Source organism: Mauremys mutica, chromosome 2, assembly GCF_020497125.1.
Source record: "Mauremys mutica isolate MM-2020 ecotype Southern chromosome 2, ASM2049712v1, whole genome shotgun sequence".
Lineage (NCBI taxonomy): Eukaryota > Metazoa > Chordata > Testudines > Geoemydidae > Mauremys > Mauremys mutica.
In genome coordinates this window covers 27,258,046-27,277,532 of record NC_059073.1, presented here as the reverse complement: position 1 = coordinate 27,277,532, position 19,487 = coordinate 27,258,046, and the positions used below count along the sequence as shown (strand labels likewise).

At 38.4% G+C, this 19,487-nt stretch overlaps 1 protein-coding gene across 2 annotated transcripts in view; it reads right to left on the bottom strand.

Annotated features, from left to right (window-relative positions):
- Positions 1 to 19,487, bottom strand: part of TAF2 (TATA-box binding protein associated factor 2) — a 100,607-nt gene that overhangs the window by 62,990 nt on the left and 18,130 nt on the right. For both annotated transcript variants that reach the window (XM_045006158.1, XM_045006159.1), the window contains exons 4-10: positions 17,159 to 17,277; positions 10,808 to 10,949; positions 10,132 to 10,363; positions 8,608 to 8,792; positions 7,666 to 7,779; positions 4,955 to 5,054; positions 1,767 to 1,852 (exon numbers count right to left, since the gene is read on the bottom strand). In XM_045006158.1, coding sequence (XP_044862093.1) covers positions 1,767 to 1,852; positions 4,955 to 5,054; positions 7,666 to 7,779; positions 8,608 to 8,792; positions 10,132 to 10,363; positions 10,808 to 10,949; positions 17,159 to 17,277 — 978 coding nt within the window. The remainder of the gene's footprint in view (positions 1 to 1,766; positions 1,853 to 4,954; positions 5,055 to 7,665; positions 7,780 to 8,607; positions 8,793 to 10,131; positions 10,364 to 10,807; positions 10,950 to 17,158; positions 17,278 to 19,487) is intronic.

Genomic DNA, 19,487 nt, shown 5'->3' with positions numbered 1-19,487 from the left:
CTGCTTTAGTTTATATTTGAGGTGTAAAATGACCTGATACTCTTATGAATGGCATTATATATCATGTATTATGATTTTCTGAGAGAAATGTCATTTTTATATAGATGGTGTCCACTTAATTCCTAACCTGAGATCAGAAAGGCTTTAAACGGCACTGTAGTGATGCAAAGGTGTCTGCCTCTCAACAATTATAGAAATAAAGGCCTGTCAAAAATGCCATCAGCGTTCTCCCAGACCCATCTAAGAGGCAAGAAGAAATGCAAAGCTGTCTGAACATAATTTTTATTATAAAAATATCCCCTCCACTACAAATATGCATAATTTACTGAAGTCAGCAATTTAAAGACAATTTACGTACAAGGGCAACATTAAAACATATCTACAAAATAAGCAACAAATATAAAAAAAGTGATTAATATGATTATGTGTACTCCTTTTTTGCAATGGGGAAAGCAGAGAAAGTACAAATAGAAGCACATAGACGTGTCTGACAGCCTTCAGCATTGCAGGTATTGGGAACGTACAATTTTAAGCATTTTAAGGTAAGGTATTCTCAGTTACACAATTCTAAATCCAGAGTAAGTCCACTGAAACTAATGAAGTTACAACATAAAGCAGAATCCAACCTCTAGTTTGTTGGCTTTTAAAAAACTTGATCTATTTTTCTGTGGCTTTCCCCAACACCATTCATCCGAAGTCAGTTTCTCTGAAGTGGAGAATATGTTGCTGTTATACTTTTAGCTGCTAACAAAAAAACAAAACCAAAATAAAACAAAAAACCCCAACACTAAATCAAGTCCTAGCTCAGAACGCCCAATTTAGTTTAACAAGGTATCAACCAGGCCAGGAGGCCTAAAATTAGATGCCTTGTTTTCCAGAGGCATGCACAACAAGGCCATCTCATCACTTTGCCTGATTTGCTATTTGTGAAAGAGCAGGGCACTGAATTAAAGCAAAATCCAACATGAGCAGGCAGGCAAAGTGGAGTAATGGCCTGGAATACACATGAAAGCTGATTCTGTAACTGTCAACAACCATACAGCCTTGTGTGGTTGAGGATTCACCTAGGTGGGAAACTGGTTGTTAGTTACATTCCCGTTCTCATTCTGAAAGACCTTTCTTTCTCTGTTTTTTTTTTAAATCAGTGTACGATTATTAAATGGTATTCTGAGGCTATGAGTTCTGATTTTAAACCAAACTAAAATCTGGATGTGCATACACTCAAAAGCAGAAAAGCATTCCTGCAGATGGCCCAGCCCATCTACTTTTTTCAATGGCTCTTAACAGCTGGTCTACTTTTAAGTTTCATTTTTCTAATTAACAGGACAAAAAGCTCAACATCAAAAGAGTGAATGTAACAAGACGTGGTATCAGAAACAAGAGAGCAAAGAAAAACAAATCCAACCACCAAATTCACCATTAATGCTGTTTAAAAATCAAAAAGTGATTAAAAATCATTGTAAAAGTAGCAGGAATTTAGTTTTTAACTCCCTTTTCCTCTCCTGTCCCTGTAATGAAAACTGGTTTTTACAGCAGAATTAAAAACATTCAATAAAAATAACTGTCTTTAAGTTTTAAAATTAGAGATTCATAAAACAATAGTGTTAAACTACACCCACAATGTACTTTATGAGACCATTAATACATGCCTTAGGCAGCTGAAGTCCTTCAGCCTTTGGCCTTGTGCCTCACAACACACCCAAAGTATATATTAATGACCTCATAAAAACACACCCTACAATGACTTATAGTTTAAACAAACATACTTGTCTTTCTCTTTTCCTCCTCCAAATATTGGATGCAGTAAAACTCCGCCAGTCTTCAGTTCATATACCACTATTTGGTCTAGCTCCTAAAAAGTACAATATATAAAAATGTATATATTGTTAAGCAGAAGAGGCTAATTAGTGGGCTTTCCAATGTTCTATAAAGTGATCATTTCTTAATCTCAGAGATCACCTGAACAACAACAAGTGAAATGTATCTGAAGTAATTTTACTAATTTGTTTAAGAAAAAAAATCATAATATTTTAGCACCAGAGAGCTAGCAATATTTACAGGATTACAATGAAGAACAGATGTCCATCATCCAGGCAAACAGAAATAAAACAGTGGAACTGAATAACAGAGCTAAAGTTTAATATTCAGTTGATACTATATCAGAGGAACTTTGCTATTCACTTTGCTACAGCATAAACTTCCTTTGATCCCCTGATGAGTAAAAGCAAGGGACTTCACCAGTAACTGGGAGTTAGAGATGATTTCGATTCCAAGGCAGATTGGTTTTGTGTTTCCACTAAGAATAATCTATCACCTGTGATTAGTACTAGCACAAGGAACATAGGAATTGCCGTACTGGACCAGTCTATCTAGCCTTGCATCCTGTCTCTGAAAGTGTATAGTACCAGCTACTTCAAAAAGAGACAAAAGAAAACCGGAATTAACATCTTCAGGGAAATTTTCTTTCTAGCCCCCATTAATTAGAGGTTGGCTTATCTCCTAAAGCCCAAGGGTTCACAACCATTTCAAAAACACTTGGTTGAACTTGTGTGCTATTATTATGCACATATATTTTGCTTTACAACTCCAGAGCTTTTTGCAAACATGATTATTCAACATGGAACAGTAATGAGTATTGAGAAGGAGCTGTGAAAGAGAGAGAGTTAAATATGGGTAAATGAGTTACGTGAGAAGGGATTCCTTCTCTCCAAAAATGTAACTACTAAGGCCAGTCTGTCCATGAGTTCTGTCTAGGCAGAACCCTGTGCAGAACTTACTGCATAACCAAAGTCTAATATTTCTACCTGTAAAGATGATAAGGCAGTTTTGAGGAAACATGGTCAGAATATTCCGTCCATAACAAATCCTAATGTCCACGTTGATTCATCTTAGCACCCTGCATTCACACTGGCCAGCTTCTACATTTTTGTGATGCCCCAGGATGCATCATTCAGTGAAGTCAAAGCTACCAATTGGATCCCTCTGGGATTATGGAGGCAGCCCACAGGATAGCAAGTCAATTGCATTTTTATTATAAAGTACACTTTTAGAAGTTGGTGGTATATTATTTTAGACGCTTTGGTGTAAAACACAAGTATTTTGCAAAAAACAGGCTATAACACAAAACCAAAGACATTTTATTAACTTAATTTTACAGCCTAAGAGCTACATTCAGAAAAGGATTTAGGCACCTAATTGCTACTTTAGGCACCTGAATCCCAGAACCAGGCCCCACTGGGATTCACAAAACCACCGCTCAGCTGCCACTGAATCCTGTCAGTTCCCAAACTCACTTAGCACCTAAGTTTTTGTAGTAAAAGCTCCTTTAAGTGCTTCTGTTTCTGCCTCTGTGCTCTTCAGCTGCACTCTCAGTGTCCAGACGCCACACTGTGATAAATGAACCATGGGAAGATAGGTGTTCCTCTGCTTCACTTGCCTGCAGAGGCTGAGAGCTCTCCTACTAGAACACGGATCTTAATGAAAGAGTCATTGGGTGCGAAAGAGAGAGAGAAGGAAAACGATTCTATAGCCTGGTTAGAGCACTCACTTAAGAGGTGGGAAACCTAGGATCCAACCCCCTGCTCCAATGACTTTTTTATTTATCTATGCACAGTGGAACAGCTTCAACAGGAGAAACTCTGGGAGCCCCACATCAGAATATCCTCTACCCCAGTGGTTAGGGAACTCATCTGAGAGGTAACAGATCCCTGTTCAAAGCCTTTCTCCCAATCAGGCAGAGGGGAAACTTGAACCTGGGGTCTCCCATATCCCAGGTTAGTACCTAGCCACTGGGCTACAAGTTAAAAGGAAGGTCCTCCTTCATCCACCCCCTCCCTCCGCTGCTTCTTGAAAAAATGGTGTAGACACCTAATGCCAAGAGGGTTTGCACAGAGGGAGGCGCCTCCCTCCAGGCTGATTTAGGTGCCAAACTCCTTAAAGGGGCGAGTGAGGGGGAAGTCTTAAGACCCACCCCTCTCCTTGGTATCTTCCATTGGCTAGCTTAGGCGGGGAGCTGCATAGCGTGTGACTTTTGTGAATCCCATTCTTAGGTGCCTATCCCTCCCCATTCATTGTACAGGAAGCTTGAATGCCTAGTTCAGGCTTTGTGGATCCCAGTGATTTTCTAAGAACCTAAAAGTTAAGCATGGTAACAGTCAGCACTGCCATGCCTTTATGAATCTAGCCTTAAAAGAACAACAGACAAATATTTTGCAAAATGATGCTATATGCAGGGCCGGGTCCAGGCACCAACAAAGGAAGCAGGTGCTTGGGGCGGCCAATGGAAAGGAGCGGCACATCCGGGTCTTCGGCAGTGGGTCCCTCAGTCCCTCTCGGAGCGAAGGACCCGCCGCCGAATTGCCGCCAAAGAATGAAGTGGTGTGGTAGAGCTGCTGCCCAAGTGCCGCCGATTGTGGCTTTATCTTTTTTTTCCCCTTCCTCCTCGCTTCGCCGCTTGGGGCAGCAAAAAAGCTGGAGCCGGCCCTGGCTATATGATAAGTTACCAGAGCCCCTATTGGATCACCTCCATAGTTCAAAGAGAGATCCAATGGTAGCTCTGACACCACAGAATGATGAAGCAGATTTAAGTAATATACCTGTATCTGAGTTCCAATATCAATATCTGAGGTTTAAACATCACATTCTTCTTTTCTTCCTTGTTACTGGGCAAAAGACCCAATAAAGCAGAGGAAACTGACTGTAAAGGGGAAGCAATGAAAATGACTGTGCACAAAGCAAACAGATTAAGAAAAATATTTTGTTTCTAGATTTCTTCCATTAGGTATTTCACTTGTAACAACAGGAGATAAAAGTGTTCTGTCAGAAGTATGATTTAACCTGATAGTGTCCCTTTAAATTGTATTTCAAAACTATATTATTTGGTTTCTACCTTACCTTATCTTGATATTAAAATGTACGTACGCTTTACAAGAACAAACTTCTTTTGTCTCATTACCTTCTTAATCCAGTGGCGATATTCATTGACACCAAAGGTTTTTTTCATCCAAAGGCCATAAATATAGCCAGAGATTCCCTTCAGCACCCACTCATCTGACCTGAAATAAGAAACAACTATGAACTCTGTCTCCTTGACTTGCAGGGTATTTTGAACTAGCCAAGGGCAGCTCATGCTTCACTGATGCACACATTTCAGCAGATTATATAACTTCTCAAGTCTTAGTCAATAGGAGCCTGATGAGCTGTGAACCGATTTATGTGATTTCTGCACCTGGATGGGATTCATGAAACCAAAGAGCCAGTTAAAACTGTGAATTTCTTTTACAACAGAAGCCCAGATTAAAATACACCTCTACCTCGATATAACGCTGTCCTCGGGAGCCAAAAAATCTTACTGCATTATAGGTGAAACCGCGTTATATCGAACTTGCTTTGATCCACCGGAATACACAGCCCCCCACCCCCCAAGAGCACTGCTATACCGCGTTATATCCGAATTCGTGTTATATTGGGTCGCGTTATATCGAGGTAGAGGTGTATAAATAATGATCTTAGCTGAAACTGTAACAGTAAAAAAGATTAGAATACTTACTAAAGTAAGTATTAAAACCCATGTTGGTCTACATAGTCTTAATTGTTTGAAAGCTATTTTAATGTGATAGACAAGAATTAGACAGTACAGTGCATAGAAAAGACTGACAGAAAATAATCGCAACTGTAAGTATGTACAAAAGTGTACTTAAGGCTATACAAATATGAAAGAAGCAGTTCCCCCTACTCAGTAGACTCTCTCATCAATACTGAAGTCAAAATATATTAATTGATTCACAGATTCCAAAGCCAGAAGGGACCATCGTGATCATCTAGTCTGTTCTCCTGTATAATACAGACCACACAGTACTTTCTTAAAATAATTCCTAGAGAATATCTTTAGTTTTGCCATCCCAACCATCTCATGGTTGGGTAGATGCCTTTGAGAAGTGCATTCTGAGGAGGAATATGAATCTACAGAAGGAAGCTGTTTGGTGAACAATAGCATCAGTTCCAAGCACAAGAGTGGCATAGAAGGCTGTAAAGATGTGAGTGGGAGAAAGAGCACAAAAAGGGCCCTTGTAAGGTGCACTAAGGCCTTGTCTACACCAGGAATTTGCCCCAATTACAGCTATTAGTGACCAGTCGAGTCTTCAGCACAGCTAAGATACATCAGGGCAAATAGTTTAGAGTAGCTTTGCCTAGTCTACACTAGGAGTTTCAACTGGTGCCACTAAACCAGTGGCAGGCCACTGATGGCTGAAATCTACCGTATAGACAAGAGTTTACATGAATGCTAACAGGCTGATGGACAGGTGGGTAAGAATAGAAAGAAACTGCAAGAGATTTTTGATGGGTAGAGTTGTACAGTTATGAAGGTGAGGCGCTCCCCCTTCCTAGCAAACTTGCCCAGCCAATCCCATTCTCTTTGCTGCCAGACTTCTCCCTCCCCCTGCGAGCTCCCAGGTCCAGTATGCACCCTCATCAGGCTCCTTGTCGTAATCTACTAGTTCTCCCACTCCACAAGTACCCTTTATTCCTTCTGAAATCCAGTCAGGCTGCTTCCTCCTCCACACTGCCTGGGTGGCAGCAGATGGCAATACTGGGAGCACAAAAGAAAATCTCCATGCCATCAGTTCTAGTGCCATGTACCACAGCAGCCTGCAGAAGCCAGGAGCAACAATTACAGGGAAAGTCATGATCAGCCCCTGCAGCTCTAATGTAGGTGGAATCTTCAGAAAATGTATCTGCCAAACTCTAAGAAAATGTGCATAGTGTAATTTTTCAAAGGTTTATAACTTAGCCAAATTTGGGCAAATTTTCACAGGAACAGCAAAAGGCACATCCTTCAAACAAAGGCAATCTCTCTGCCAAATTTCAAGTCTTTGCTCCAAAGCATAGAGGCACTACAGCTTCTCAACAAAAGAGATGTAAGAATTTTTTTTAACACGGGGAAAAATATTTTAACTAAGCTATTTTTCTTAAAACTTTCAAATTCAACCTGAGGCAGAGAACCGACATGGAAAATTTCAGCCCAAATAGTTAAGATCTGGCAAAATGATAAGCAACTTTATAAAAAAAATCTTAATGGAAAGCATTGGGTAACTTTAACTAAAGGCAGCACTAATAGCTCTGAGATTAATCTTCTTTGTGCATATCTAAATGCCCAGAACCACTGTCTGCCACACCCTTGTGAGAGATACTTTTTCTCCTGAACAGATTAACCTATCCCAGAACCAGAACTCACAGCCCTGATCAGCTTGAATGGGTCCAACAGCTACAGGTCTCAAAAGTCTAGTTAGGACCCTTCATTCATCATTTTTTCATAGAACCCGTACAATTTTTTTTATTGACTATTACAATCAACCTCTAATGTCAGATTCTGATCTCCTATCTTTTACTCACTTTGCCCTACCTTATTTAATGACTGCATATATTAGGTTATATAATTTCAGTAATTAGTAGCTGGTGGGAACAATGTTTTTTCTTTAATTTCTCTTTCAGTGAGAAACCGAACAATTTCTCTTGAATTCTTATTCACTGATGATCCTAATGATTTGTATTATTTCTTCTAAAGGTACTGTTTCGCCTACCATTAGGGTGAAATGCAACATGCAAATTATACTTCCAAAATATCCTATTACCATTTTGTATATAGTACTGTTTTGTGGTACTCACCAGGACATTCTGGATATAAAACAGCCAAAAAATTGCTGAGCCAGAGCCTGAGCTAAGTATCTCCTTGTCATTGGAGTCTCATCTATAATCATTGCACTGTGTAAAAGATTTGTGCTAGATCAAAACAAAAAAAGAACATAAGCACAATCTACAAGAGAAGGAAACACAATCAAAACAAAATACGAGATGTGATACTATAATTTGTGCATCCAACGAAGTGAGTATTCACCCACAAAAGCTCATGCTTCAATACGTCTGTAGTCTATAAGGTGCCACAGGACTCTTTGCTACTATAATTTGGGAATCTTTCACTATTTTGCCATGCAGAACTTAATTTCCATTTTTCTTCTAAATAACCTAAAGATAGACTCTTTAAATAACCTAAAGATCTCCAGCTGTTTTCACATGCATACAATGCTTCTGTCCCAAATGCAGAACTAATGCTAGTTTGCTTTTTATGTATTATCTCGTGAAACTCTATGGATACATGGCACCTTTTTCCAGCTGAAGAAATATAACAAATTGTCAAAAACTTCAGTAAGACAGCTGCACTTTATTTAACACAATCTTAAATGATTTATGTGACAGCAATTCTGATTACAGAAAGCAAAATGCAGCCTTGCACATGCTGGGTTTTGTTTTACTATTTTAAATATAAAATGTCTTTGTAAAAAGTAGGAAACTAGAAACTTATGTTAAAAGACAGCAGTATGGACAAAGGCCAATATTTTAAAACTTGGGTGCCTTAAGTCAGGCTATGAAGCCAATATGAGTTGTGGACATTCCACACCTTTGCAAATCAAGCCCTTATTTAAGTGCCTAACTTTAGGCACCCAACTTAGAAAATTTTGGCCCTAATCTCCTCATCACCAGAAAAGGGATGCAGTCTAGGGTTCTCTCTCAGCACAGATTTTTAGACATATGAGTGCTATAAATACTAACCTAAAAATACTCATGGAAGCATAAGCAGCTACTTCAACATATGCTTCGTCTACAAAAACAGTCTTGAAACAGGAGTAAGGGTAGCGACAGGTAAGAATCTCCTCATAGAATTCAAAGACCTCATGAAGGTATGATGTGGTGTGTTTGAGCAATGGGAGAAGCTGTGGTAAACAAAAATGAGTCACCTAAAAAAACCCAAAACAAAATTAATTTAACAGGAAACAACAATATTTAAATATATAAATATCAAATTTTAACATTACATAGAATTTAAAACAAAGACAAAAAGTCAAAAGAAAAACAGTGTTGTCCCTATGTAAGAGGCCACTGGAATGTAACAGAAACCAACATTTTTACAGTTGTGGTAGCAAGTATCATGGAAGGAAAGGACACAGTGATGCCAATCTTAATTGTGAGAGCTGCAACAGAAAAATAATTTATTTGAAAGGTACTGTATAATGAGTCAAGGTACACAGGTATGCAGTACTAGACTTTTAAAGTTAGCCCATTCACCAGTGTGCACTACAGGTCAACACACAGAGACTATTTTGGACCAGGAGATTGGGAAGCATTACAAAGGATGTCTACCATTCAAAGGCATAACTTTTTTTTTTAAATCCATCAGTGACCTTGTTGAACTGTGTTCACAGGTTGCTGTGCGATTGGTAACGATGGACCTAATTTTTAAGAATTATGACAGGTCTAACACCATTGATTTCTGTGGAGTAACATCAGCCATGAGAGTCTTTGGATCAATGTCATTAGTAGCCGCCAAATCATTAAAACACTGCAGAAATGCCATTTCTGTTTCTTTATAACTGGATTTTTCAGATCACTTCCACTAATTTTTATAATAGATATTATATTTCCCACCAGATTTTTTGAAAAGTTAATTTATTCCTGTGAAAGATACCAGACTGTCAGCACTGGAGACTAAAGTCTTCAGTTTTTCCATAGATCAAATACAGCACAGACATCAGTAGTGTAGGTTTGCCAACAATACCCCCACCATGCTTGAACTCCAACCAAGAGGGACATAGATGGGCCACTTCCTGGGGTGAAAAGGTAGTTTAATTTGCCTGCCTAGTTCATCTTCAGTCTCTCTGAGAATATAGACAAGAGTATAAATTATAATGGCTCATTTTGTGGACATGGACAACACAACAGGCCATCATGAAAGAGACTCTTGCTACCAATTTATTTACATAAGCCACTGAACTATGTGGTAACAACTTGTAGTCACTATGAGCACTGGCTTGTATTTAAACCTATTGGAAAAGGTATCCTTTTACTAATTCCAACTAATCTAGTTCCCTGACTTCTACCTAGAGTTTTATTTCAGAGATACCTTTATAAATCCTGGTAGTGTTTTGTAACACTAGATCAGTATCATCCCATAATTGTACTAGCAGTATGCTAATCATCTATCTTTCTTGGACTGATACTTGCTGGATCTAGCTATAGGCACAAAAATGAAATAAAGTTACCAGTTCTCTAAAAGGAGAGTCCTCTGAAGATTATTACCTCATGCATGTATGGATCAACAAGGATTTCAAAGGGTCCTATGGCCAGAGAGATGTTAGAAGCTGCAGTTGGAATAGCCAGCATGTAATGAAAGGTCTTCTTTCTCATATCATGGGTATATATTGTTTCCACCAAATCTCCATTTGAAACAGCCACCATTGCAGCATCTACTGTATATTCTAGTTTCCATGTGCACAGTTCAGAGTATGAATCAACACAAGGAAACCAAAATCTAGGAAAAAGATTAGGATGTTAAAAAAGAAAAGAATAAGAAAACACTACATACTTTTCTTTTTTATTATAAGTTTTTCTGCTCCAATTCCAGGCTATATATATTCCTAAATACTTTGGTACTTGGTATGCAGGCAACCCCACTCTATAGCTCTCACTATGCACCAACTTCACACAAATCTGTCAGCAGTGGAAGTTTCTTTGCTACTGTTTCCCATTAAATTATGCCATGCAGACTTTAGAAATCTCCAGTGGTTCATTTTGTGCCAGACTCTGTTGAATTCACTCCAAACAGAAGTTTGAGATTAAACAACTGACATTTTCCACAAGAAACTAAATTAGAAAACCGTGGAATTATTACTACAAGTATTTCCAATATGCTGAGATTCTGTAAAATACTCAAGATCCGTTATGCAATATAACATTTGAGGATTAAGATTCTTACCTTGTAGAATTTTGATATCCACAAGAAAAGACATGGGCCCCTCTTTCTGCCATGCTACCTTCTACATTAGGCACCACAAAATGAAGGCCTCCCTTTGGCTGGTCCAGAGAAAAATTTATGTGCACCTTTAGGACTTTTAACTCTACAGCAGTAAGAAAGCAACCACGTGTTTAGTGTGTGTATGAAAGCAATTCATATAACATTTATTTTACAGGAAACATTCACAGGGCTCAATCTTACAAGGTACTGAGTGCCCTCAACTCTCATTAACTTCAGGGGAAGTGGAGAACATTTAGCAACTCACACAACTGGGCCATTTAAAGCTTAAATATTGTAATGTACCATTAAGCTATCAAACTATTTTCTATATTAAAAAATTTACATTAATGAAAACCTTCACTTGTGGTTCCTTTTCACCTTCCAATGCCCCAACACTAAAACATCTTTACCAGGGCTTTGGAGCTGTGCTCCGGCTCCGCTCCAGCTCCAGGCAAAAACCTGCAGCTCCACTGCTCCAGAGCTGCTCCGCGCTCCAGCTCCGGGCTCCGCTCCAAAGCCCTGATCTTTACACTTGCACTGTAACTTCTGATCTGTTTTCCCAGCTTGCTGAAAATGTTTTCCACAAAAATTACATGTAATATTCACAGGGCCCCTTTCTCATTTGCACTGTATTTCTTAAAATATCCAACTACAGTTAGAACTTTGTAGGCAACTGCTAAGTGTCTTTGCTTTTGTTTAGTTTCCCAGAATCCTGTGTGTGAACTTATTGCTACCCTTCTTTACATGAAGACTGACTGCTCAGAAATGAAGTTCAACTGATTTATCCACTAGATTCCACCACAGTCTTAATATATCTGTGGCAATTAAGCTTCAAAGTGACACCATCAACTTAAAAATACTATCTGTAAACATTTTTTCCAAAATTCTGGTAAGTAACACCTAAAACAGTATAACTGAAATGGAGGAATTAAAATATTTCTCTTTCTAATTAAGTTTTGTGCATTTGATAGCAATGATTGCACAGTTTTCGATGTTAGTATGGATCTTTCACACATTAACAGGAAAATGTGGCTGTAAAATCACAAAAATTGATAGGACAACTCATTGGAAGTGCAGAACCTTAAACTATCTTACATATTTAACAGAACCGATTTCAAATTAACAATTGTGTCTTGAAATACTTGACATTTATATGGCATATTTTATGCAAAGATTGAATAATGCTTTATAAACATTATACCTAAAAAAACAGCTGTGGGGCAGGCAAACAATATAACTATCTTAAAGGAGGATGAAATGAGGCACAGAGAAATTAAATGACCTGCTCATAGCCACATCAAATTAGTCGCAGACATGGAGCGCTTGAAAATGTGGAGCTTGAGAGCACTAACCACCCAGTCCCTGATTAAAACACCCTCACAGAGTAGACTGTCTGCAAGCAAAAACTTATACATTTGATTGATTGCCTGAGTTGGCACATTTTTACTACCTTATTCACCTTGCTTAGGTAACTAGGATTAAATGTGATCCATATTAGAAAACAAAAGTATGTTTAGACAGTTAAGGCTGCATCAGGAAACATCCCATCCACCAAGAATCCTAAAAACATGGATATATGAAGGTAAAGAGGAAGACTTGTGCATTTCACTGCACCTCCCCATTGCCTAGAACAAAATTTCTCAAACTGGGGTCTGCAGACCCCTTGCGGTCCACAAGGGTACTCCACGGAGTTCATGGGCCCCACTGATCAACTCAACTCCTTCCCCTCCCTCCCAGCACCTCCCGCACGACGGGGAACAGCTGTTCCAAAGCATCCAGGAGGTGCTGGGAAGGAAGAGGAGGATCAGGGATGGGGCACTCTCGGGGTAGGGAGCAAAAAGAGGTGGGGAAGAGGAGGGGCAGGTGTGGAGCAGGGATGGGACCTTGGGGGAAGGGCTGGAGTGGGTGCGGTGCCTGGGTGGGTGCGGCGCTGAGCAGGGGCCGGGGGGGTCTGTGAAAATTTTTAAATCAAAATGGGGGTCCTCGGGTTGCTAAAGTTTGAGAACCACTGGCCTAGAATGTTGTCATTAATGCACTCCAACACTCCATAAGGTTTCATTTTCATTTCCAACAGATACCACAAAGGATTATGTAACCCAACTTGATCAAACATCAACTGTGAGCAACATCTTAGTTGGAGTATATTATTGACAGTCTTGTAGGCAATATGAAAATGAATGCACAAATCTTTACATGTTCAGTAGTTATTCCCTGACTGCTTCCTGGAGTGGGGCATGTAGCTTTAATCAATAAATAATAATGCTAATAAATTGCATAGTAATTTAAACAGCAGTTACAAGGGAACTAATTCATTACTCTAGGGGTGTGTTTTCTTAAATACAGGTTTCTGTCATTTCCTGAATCCTTCATTTAGAAAGAAAACCCATTCAGCATTCCACTGGTAAAATAAATATTGTGCAGCAATAGTTTTCTGGCTAAAGAATGAGCGCTATAACTATTTCAAAACAGTTTCTTATCAACTGGGTGACTTGGCAGCCTAAAACCTGCACAAAATATTAGCAAACTATCCCATATAACAGAAAAGAAGGAGAGGAAGAAAAATATTGTGAAATGGGGTTTCCCTTAATGACAATGTGAATGTCTAAACTTTGTAATAGATACAATAGTGCTAGGAACTTAATGAATGTATATAAATATTAATTCTATTAAGGCTAGTTGAAGGTATTTTTAGGACAGATTTAGTTATCTAAACCTGAGAAATGAGATGTTTGGGATGGAGCTAGTACTATTTTAGTTTTTGTGGGTATAGTTGAAATGTATTGTACACATAGTTGCTCTCAAATTGCCAAAAACAGTGGGCTGAAATGAAAAGCTGCTACTGGTACCATGTATAACATATTTCTCCCCAATATACTACTAGTAAATACAATAAGTGCCAACTATTAAAGGACACCATCATTGCAGAAGCTTAATCTAGGAAAGACTGATGTAAATACATCCCAGAAAATATAAATTAACTGTTATACTGATGCTCTTTTGATTCTTTGTGAAAATAGTTAATTGTCCCAGCACAGTTATTCCAGTCTACACATAAATCTACATTTCTCCTTCACAATACGTATCAGACCACCCACACACAAAAATAAAATAAAATAAAATCAAACCTCCCACAATGTGACAGAAATGTAACTTTAAAAATAGATGAAGATATGAAAATACACATATCCTTACCAAAATATGCCTAATTGGCTCCCATATACCTTGATTTAGTTTACAAAAATAATTTTAACATGCAAGATATTTGGCTTTCACCAACAGACTTACAAAATAGAACTCACTAGAGAGGGGTAACTGAACCATTTTCTTAACTATCACAAGGAAATCTCGAAGCCATGAGTCAGAATGACCTTTCAAATTATCCTTGTGAAAAGGGATAGCTTCAGAAGACTGACATTGACAGGTAAAGCATTACCCCCAAAGCCTGTGAATTTAAGGCAAAAGGGCTATTTTTAAAAGAAGCTCTTGTGAGTGATGTGTGGTCCATATCCACAAAAGTAGAGGTAGAAAGAGAGAGAGAATATGATTCTAATGCCTGGTGTTTAGGGCATCCACCTGGGAAGTGGGAGACCCAGGTACTAGTCCCCCTGCCCCAGTGATTATTTATCCAAAGCAGAACAGCTTTAACAGAACATCTCATAGCTCAGCGGTTAGAGCACTCGCCTGAGGTGTATGGGAGACCCTTGTTCAAATCCTCTATCACCTCAGGCAGAGGGGAGAATTCAACCTGGGTCTTCCACATCCCAGGTGAGTTTCTAACCACTGGGCTAAAAGTTATAAAGGTGGGCATCGCCACCATCTCTTCCTCCTCTTCCTTTCATTTTGCATTAAGCAAGGCAGGTGCTTAACTCAGTCTCAGAAAAAAAAACAGCTTAGGCGCCTAAATTCATAGATTCCAAGGCCAGAAGGGATCATTGTGATCATCTTGTCCGACCTCCTGTATAATATGGGCCATAGAACTTCCCCAAAATAATTCCTAGAGCAGATCTTTTAGAAAAACATCCTATCTGGATTTAAAAATGGTCAGTGATGAAGAATCCACTGCAATCCTGGGTAATTGTTCCAATGGTTAATTACCCTCCCTATTAAAAATGCATGCCTTATTTCCAGTTTCAATTTGTCTAGCTTCAGCTTCCAGCCACTGGATTGTGTTAGACCTTTTTCTGCTAGACTGAAGACCCCATTATTAAATATTTGTTCCCCAAATAGATACTTACAGACCCTAATCAAGTCATCCCTTAACCTTCTCTTTGTTAAGCTAAATAGATCGAACACTTTAATTCTATCAACAGAAGGCATGTTTACTAATCTTTAGTAATCTCTTACTAATTCTTATGGGTCTTCTCTGAATTGTCACCAATTTATCAACACCCTTCTTAAATCACAGGCACCAGGAGTGGGCACAGTAGTCCAGCTGCAGTTGCACCAGTGCCAAATACAGAGATAAAATAATCTTATTCCTATTCCAGATTCCCCCGTTTATGCATCCCAGGATCACATTAGCTCTTTTGGCCACAGCATCACATTGGAAGCTCATGTTCAGCTGATTATCCATCACAAGCCCCAAATCTTTCCCAGAGTCACTGTTTCCAGGATAGTCTCCCATCCTTTAAGCATAGCCTACAGTCTTTTTTCCTAGATGTACACATTTACTTTTAGCCATATTAAAATGCATTTTGTTTGCTTGTGCCCAGTTTACCAAGTGATCCAGATCACTCAATCAATGACCTCTCCTCTTCATTATCTACCACTCCCTCAATTTTTGTGTCATCTGCAAATTTTCTCAGTGATGATTTTACATTTTCTTCCAGGTCATTGATAAAAATATTAAATAGTGCAGGGCCAAGAATTGATCCCTGCGAGAGCCTACTGGAAACATACCCACTCAATGATTCCCCATTTACAATTATATTTTGAGACCTATTAGGTAGCCAGTTTTTAATCCATTTAATATAAGTCATGTTAATTTTATATCATTCTAGTCTTTTAATCAAAATGTCATGAGGTACCAAGCTCTACAGAAGTCTAATAAAGATAACAGTGTTGACATAATATACTTAACCAACTTGTAATCTCATAAATAAAATATCAAGTTAGGTTGACGGGATCTATTTTACAGAAACCCATGTACATTTGCATTAATTATATTACCCTCCTTTAATTCTTTATTAATCGAGTCCTATGTCAGCTGCTCCATTATCTTGCCTGGGATGGATGTCAGGCTGACAGACCTATGATTACCTGGGTCATTCCTTTTACCCTTTTTTAAATTGGAACAAAATTAGATTTCTTCCAGTCTTCTGGAACTTCCCCAGTGCTCCAAGACGTATTGAAAACATTAACAGTCCAGTGAGCTCCTCAGCTAGCTCTTTTAAAACACATGGACCTGCTGATTTAAAAATGTCTAATTTTAGTGGCTTCTCTAACATTTTCTAGAGATGAGGGTGGAATGGAAAGAGTGTTATCACCATATGATGAGACTGTATTATGTTTTTTCCGCATATACAGAAGAAAAATATTTATTGAACAGTTCTGCCTTTTCCACATTATTATTGATAATCCTACCATTTCCATCTAGTAGCACTGTCAAGCCAATAGCACTGTCAAGATTCTTTTTGTTCCTAATATATTTGAAAAACTCCTTTTTGTTGTCCTTATCCCTGATGGCCATAGATTTCTCCTTATGTCCTTTTTGTTTCCCTTATCAATTTTTTAAAAATTGCTAATTTCTTATTTATATTCCCTAATATCAACTTCCCCTTTCCTTCCTTTGTTACACTTTAAAAAAAACAAAAAAAGCCTAAGCCATCTGACATCAGTAGAGGGGTTCCTGGTTGTGAATTGCAAGCAGATACGTATCTCCCCTGTAGCCCATGCTAAGTTGCCCAACTCCATGAGGGGACAGCATCTCCTGCTAGCTTAAGAGGCTCCCTGCCTAGCATGCTAGCTTTTGTGAATCCCATTCTCAGGCAGCTTTCTCTTCCCATTCATTGTAGAGGCTAACTCAGGCTCTGCAGATCGCATTGTTGCTCCAGTTATTAGTTAGGTGTTGTGGCACTGAGCGCTGCAACATCGAAGTCTCTTTGTGGACCTCGGCTTTTTATTCTTTCCAAGAAGGTGTTGGGGTGGGGGGTGGGGGTTGTGGGGAAGGGGAAAGAATAATTCTAATTAAATCTATAGAATTTAATATATTATTTATGTTTACTTAAATCTAATGTCTTTCAATACAAAATGCCCTGGCTATCAAATCTGCAGTACCTTAATTTAAGTATCAATATGGTCTCTACACTTTACCATCAACGTGTTTCCACAGCTCCGAAGGAACCTTAATGCAGAGTTCTCCATTTCCAGCATCTGGGTCCACAGCACTGACTGCAGCAGCATAAGCATTGGAAAAATAGTTGAGATTTCTCCTACAAGAAAGTAAAACCCATTTCAACTCTTAAAATGCACATTCAAATATGGTATCAGCGCAACTTTTAAGGTTATGCTCTCTGATTGCTTTGGCTCTTGTTATAGTAGTGATTTATATCATTCTTGATATGATTAGCATTAAACAGAGAAATTTAGACAACAAATTGAGAAGTATCGAATAACAATACTGCTTCTTGGAAAAATCAGGCATAAACATTTACTAACAAGTATGCAAAACACAGAAACAAAAAATGTCTATTTTTAAAAGAAAAATTGAACATATGTTAAAATAATCTGGCAACCCACTTACTGGCATAAGTAAATATCTAAGGTCAATATGTTGAACCATGTGGAAAGTATGTTTTTAAGGCCAGGACTTTCAAAAGCAGGAACCTACAGTTAGGCTCCAAACTAATATTTAGGCATCTAAATAAGTCACATATTTTTCAAACTGCTTAAACACTTAACTGTTCCCAGTGACTTTAATGAGAGTTACAGGGTGCTCAGCATTTTGAAAATAAATTCACTCAATATTAAATATTACTAAATATTGTGGTAGAAATCTAATTTCAGGTACCATTTTGGAAAATCTTGGCCTAAATGTATACAGTGCTCTCAGAAATCTAATCTCACCAACAGGGAGGAATTGGTTGCAAATCTGAAGGTGGAAGGAAATTTGGGTGAAAGTGATCATGATAGATTTTGTGAATCTAAGGAAAGGAAGACCTAAGAGCAGCAAAATAAGGACAATGGACTTTAAAAAAGCAGACAAACTCCAAACTGCTACGTAAGCTCCCATGGGAAGAAAATCTAAGGGAAAAAACTGTTCAAGAGAGCTGAGCTTCTCAAGGAAATAATATTAAAGGCACAACTGAAATCTATCCCAATGAGAAGGAAAGGTAGGTAGAGGCCAATATGGCTCCATCAAGAGCTCTTTAATGATCTGAAAATTAAAAAGAAATTCTACAAAAAGTGGAAACATGAACAAATTGCTAAAAAGGAGTAAAAAATAATAGCACAAGCACGTAGAGACAATCTCAGAAAGGCTAAATCACAAAATGAGTTACATGTGGCATAAGACATAAGGCAATAGGAAAAGGTTCTTTAAATACATTAGGAGCAAGAGAAAGAAAGGATAATATAGGTCAGTGGATCTCAATCTTTCCAGACCTTTCAGGAGTCTGATATGTCTCACATAAAAACCTACTTGCTTACAAAACCAGACATAAAAGTACAAAAGTGTCACAGCACACTATTACTGAAAAATTGCTTACTTTCTCATTTTGTCTGTATGAAATTTTAGTTTGTACTGACTTTCCTAATGCTTTTTATGTAGCTTGTTGTAAAAATAGGCATATATCTAGATGAGCTGATGTATCCCCTGGAAGATCTCTGCCTACCTCCAGGGATACACGTACCCCTGGTTGAGAACCACTGGTGTAGGTCTCCTACTTAGCAGGGAAGGAGAGCTAATAACTGATGACATCAAGAAAGCTGAGGTGTTTAACATCTATTTTGCTTCAGACTTCTCTAAAAATTAGCACAATTACTATTAACAACAAGGAGAAGGAACTCAAGACAAAACAGGGAAAGAACAGGTTAAAGAACATTAATTAGATGTATTCAAGTCTGCACGGCCTGATGAAATTCATTCTTGAGTACTTAAGGAACTAGCTGAAGCAACATCGGTATCTTTGAGAATTCATGGTGGTCGGGTGAGGTCCCGGAGGACTGGAGAAGGGCAAACATAGTACCGATTTTTTAAAAAGGGAACAAAAAGGATCTTGGGAATTATAGATCAGTCAGCCTAACTTTAATATCTGGAAAGATACTTGAACAAATTATTAAACAATCAATTTGTAAGCATTTAGAAGATTAAAAATAGAGTATCAGGAATAGCCAGCATGGATTTGTCAAGAACAAATCATGCCAAACCAACCTTATTTCCTTCTTTGACAGGGTTACTGGTTTAGTGGATGGGGGAAAGCAGTAGACATGATATATCTTGATTTTAGTAAGGCTTTTGACATAGTCCAACATGACAGTCTCATAGCTAACTAGAGAAATGTGGTTTAGATTAAATTATTATATGGTGGATGTTGTTAAGTGCTGAAAGCTGGAATGTCGTTGCTGTGATAACACTGTCCAGGTGCTGCTTTGAGCTGTTACAGCTGCTCAGTGTTTCTCTCTCTGGAACGCCAATGTTATT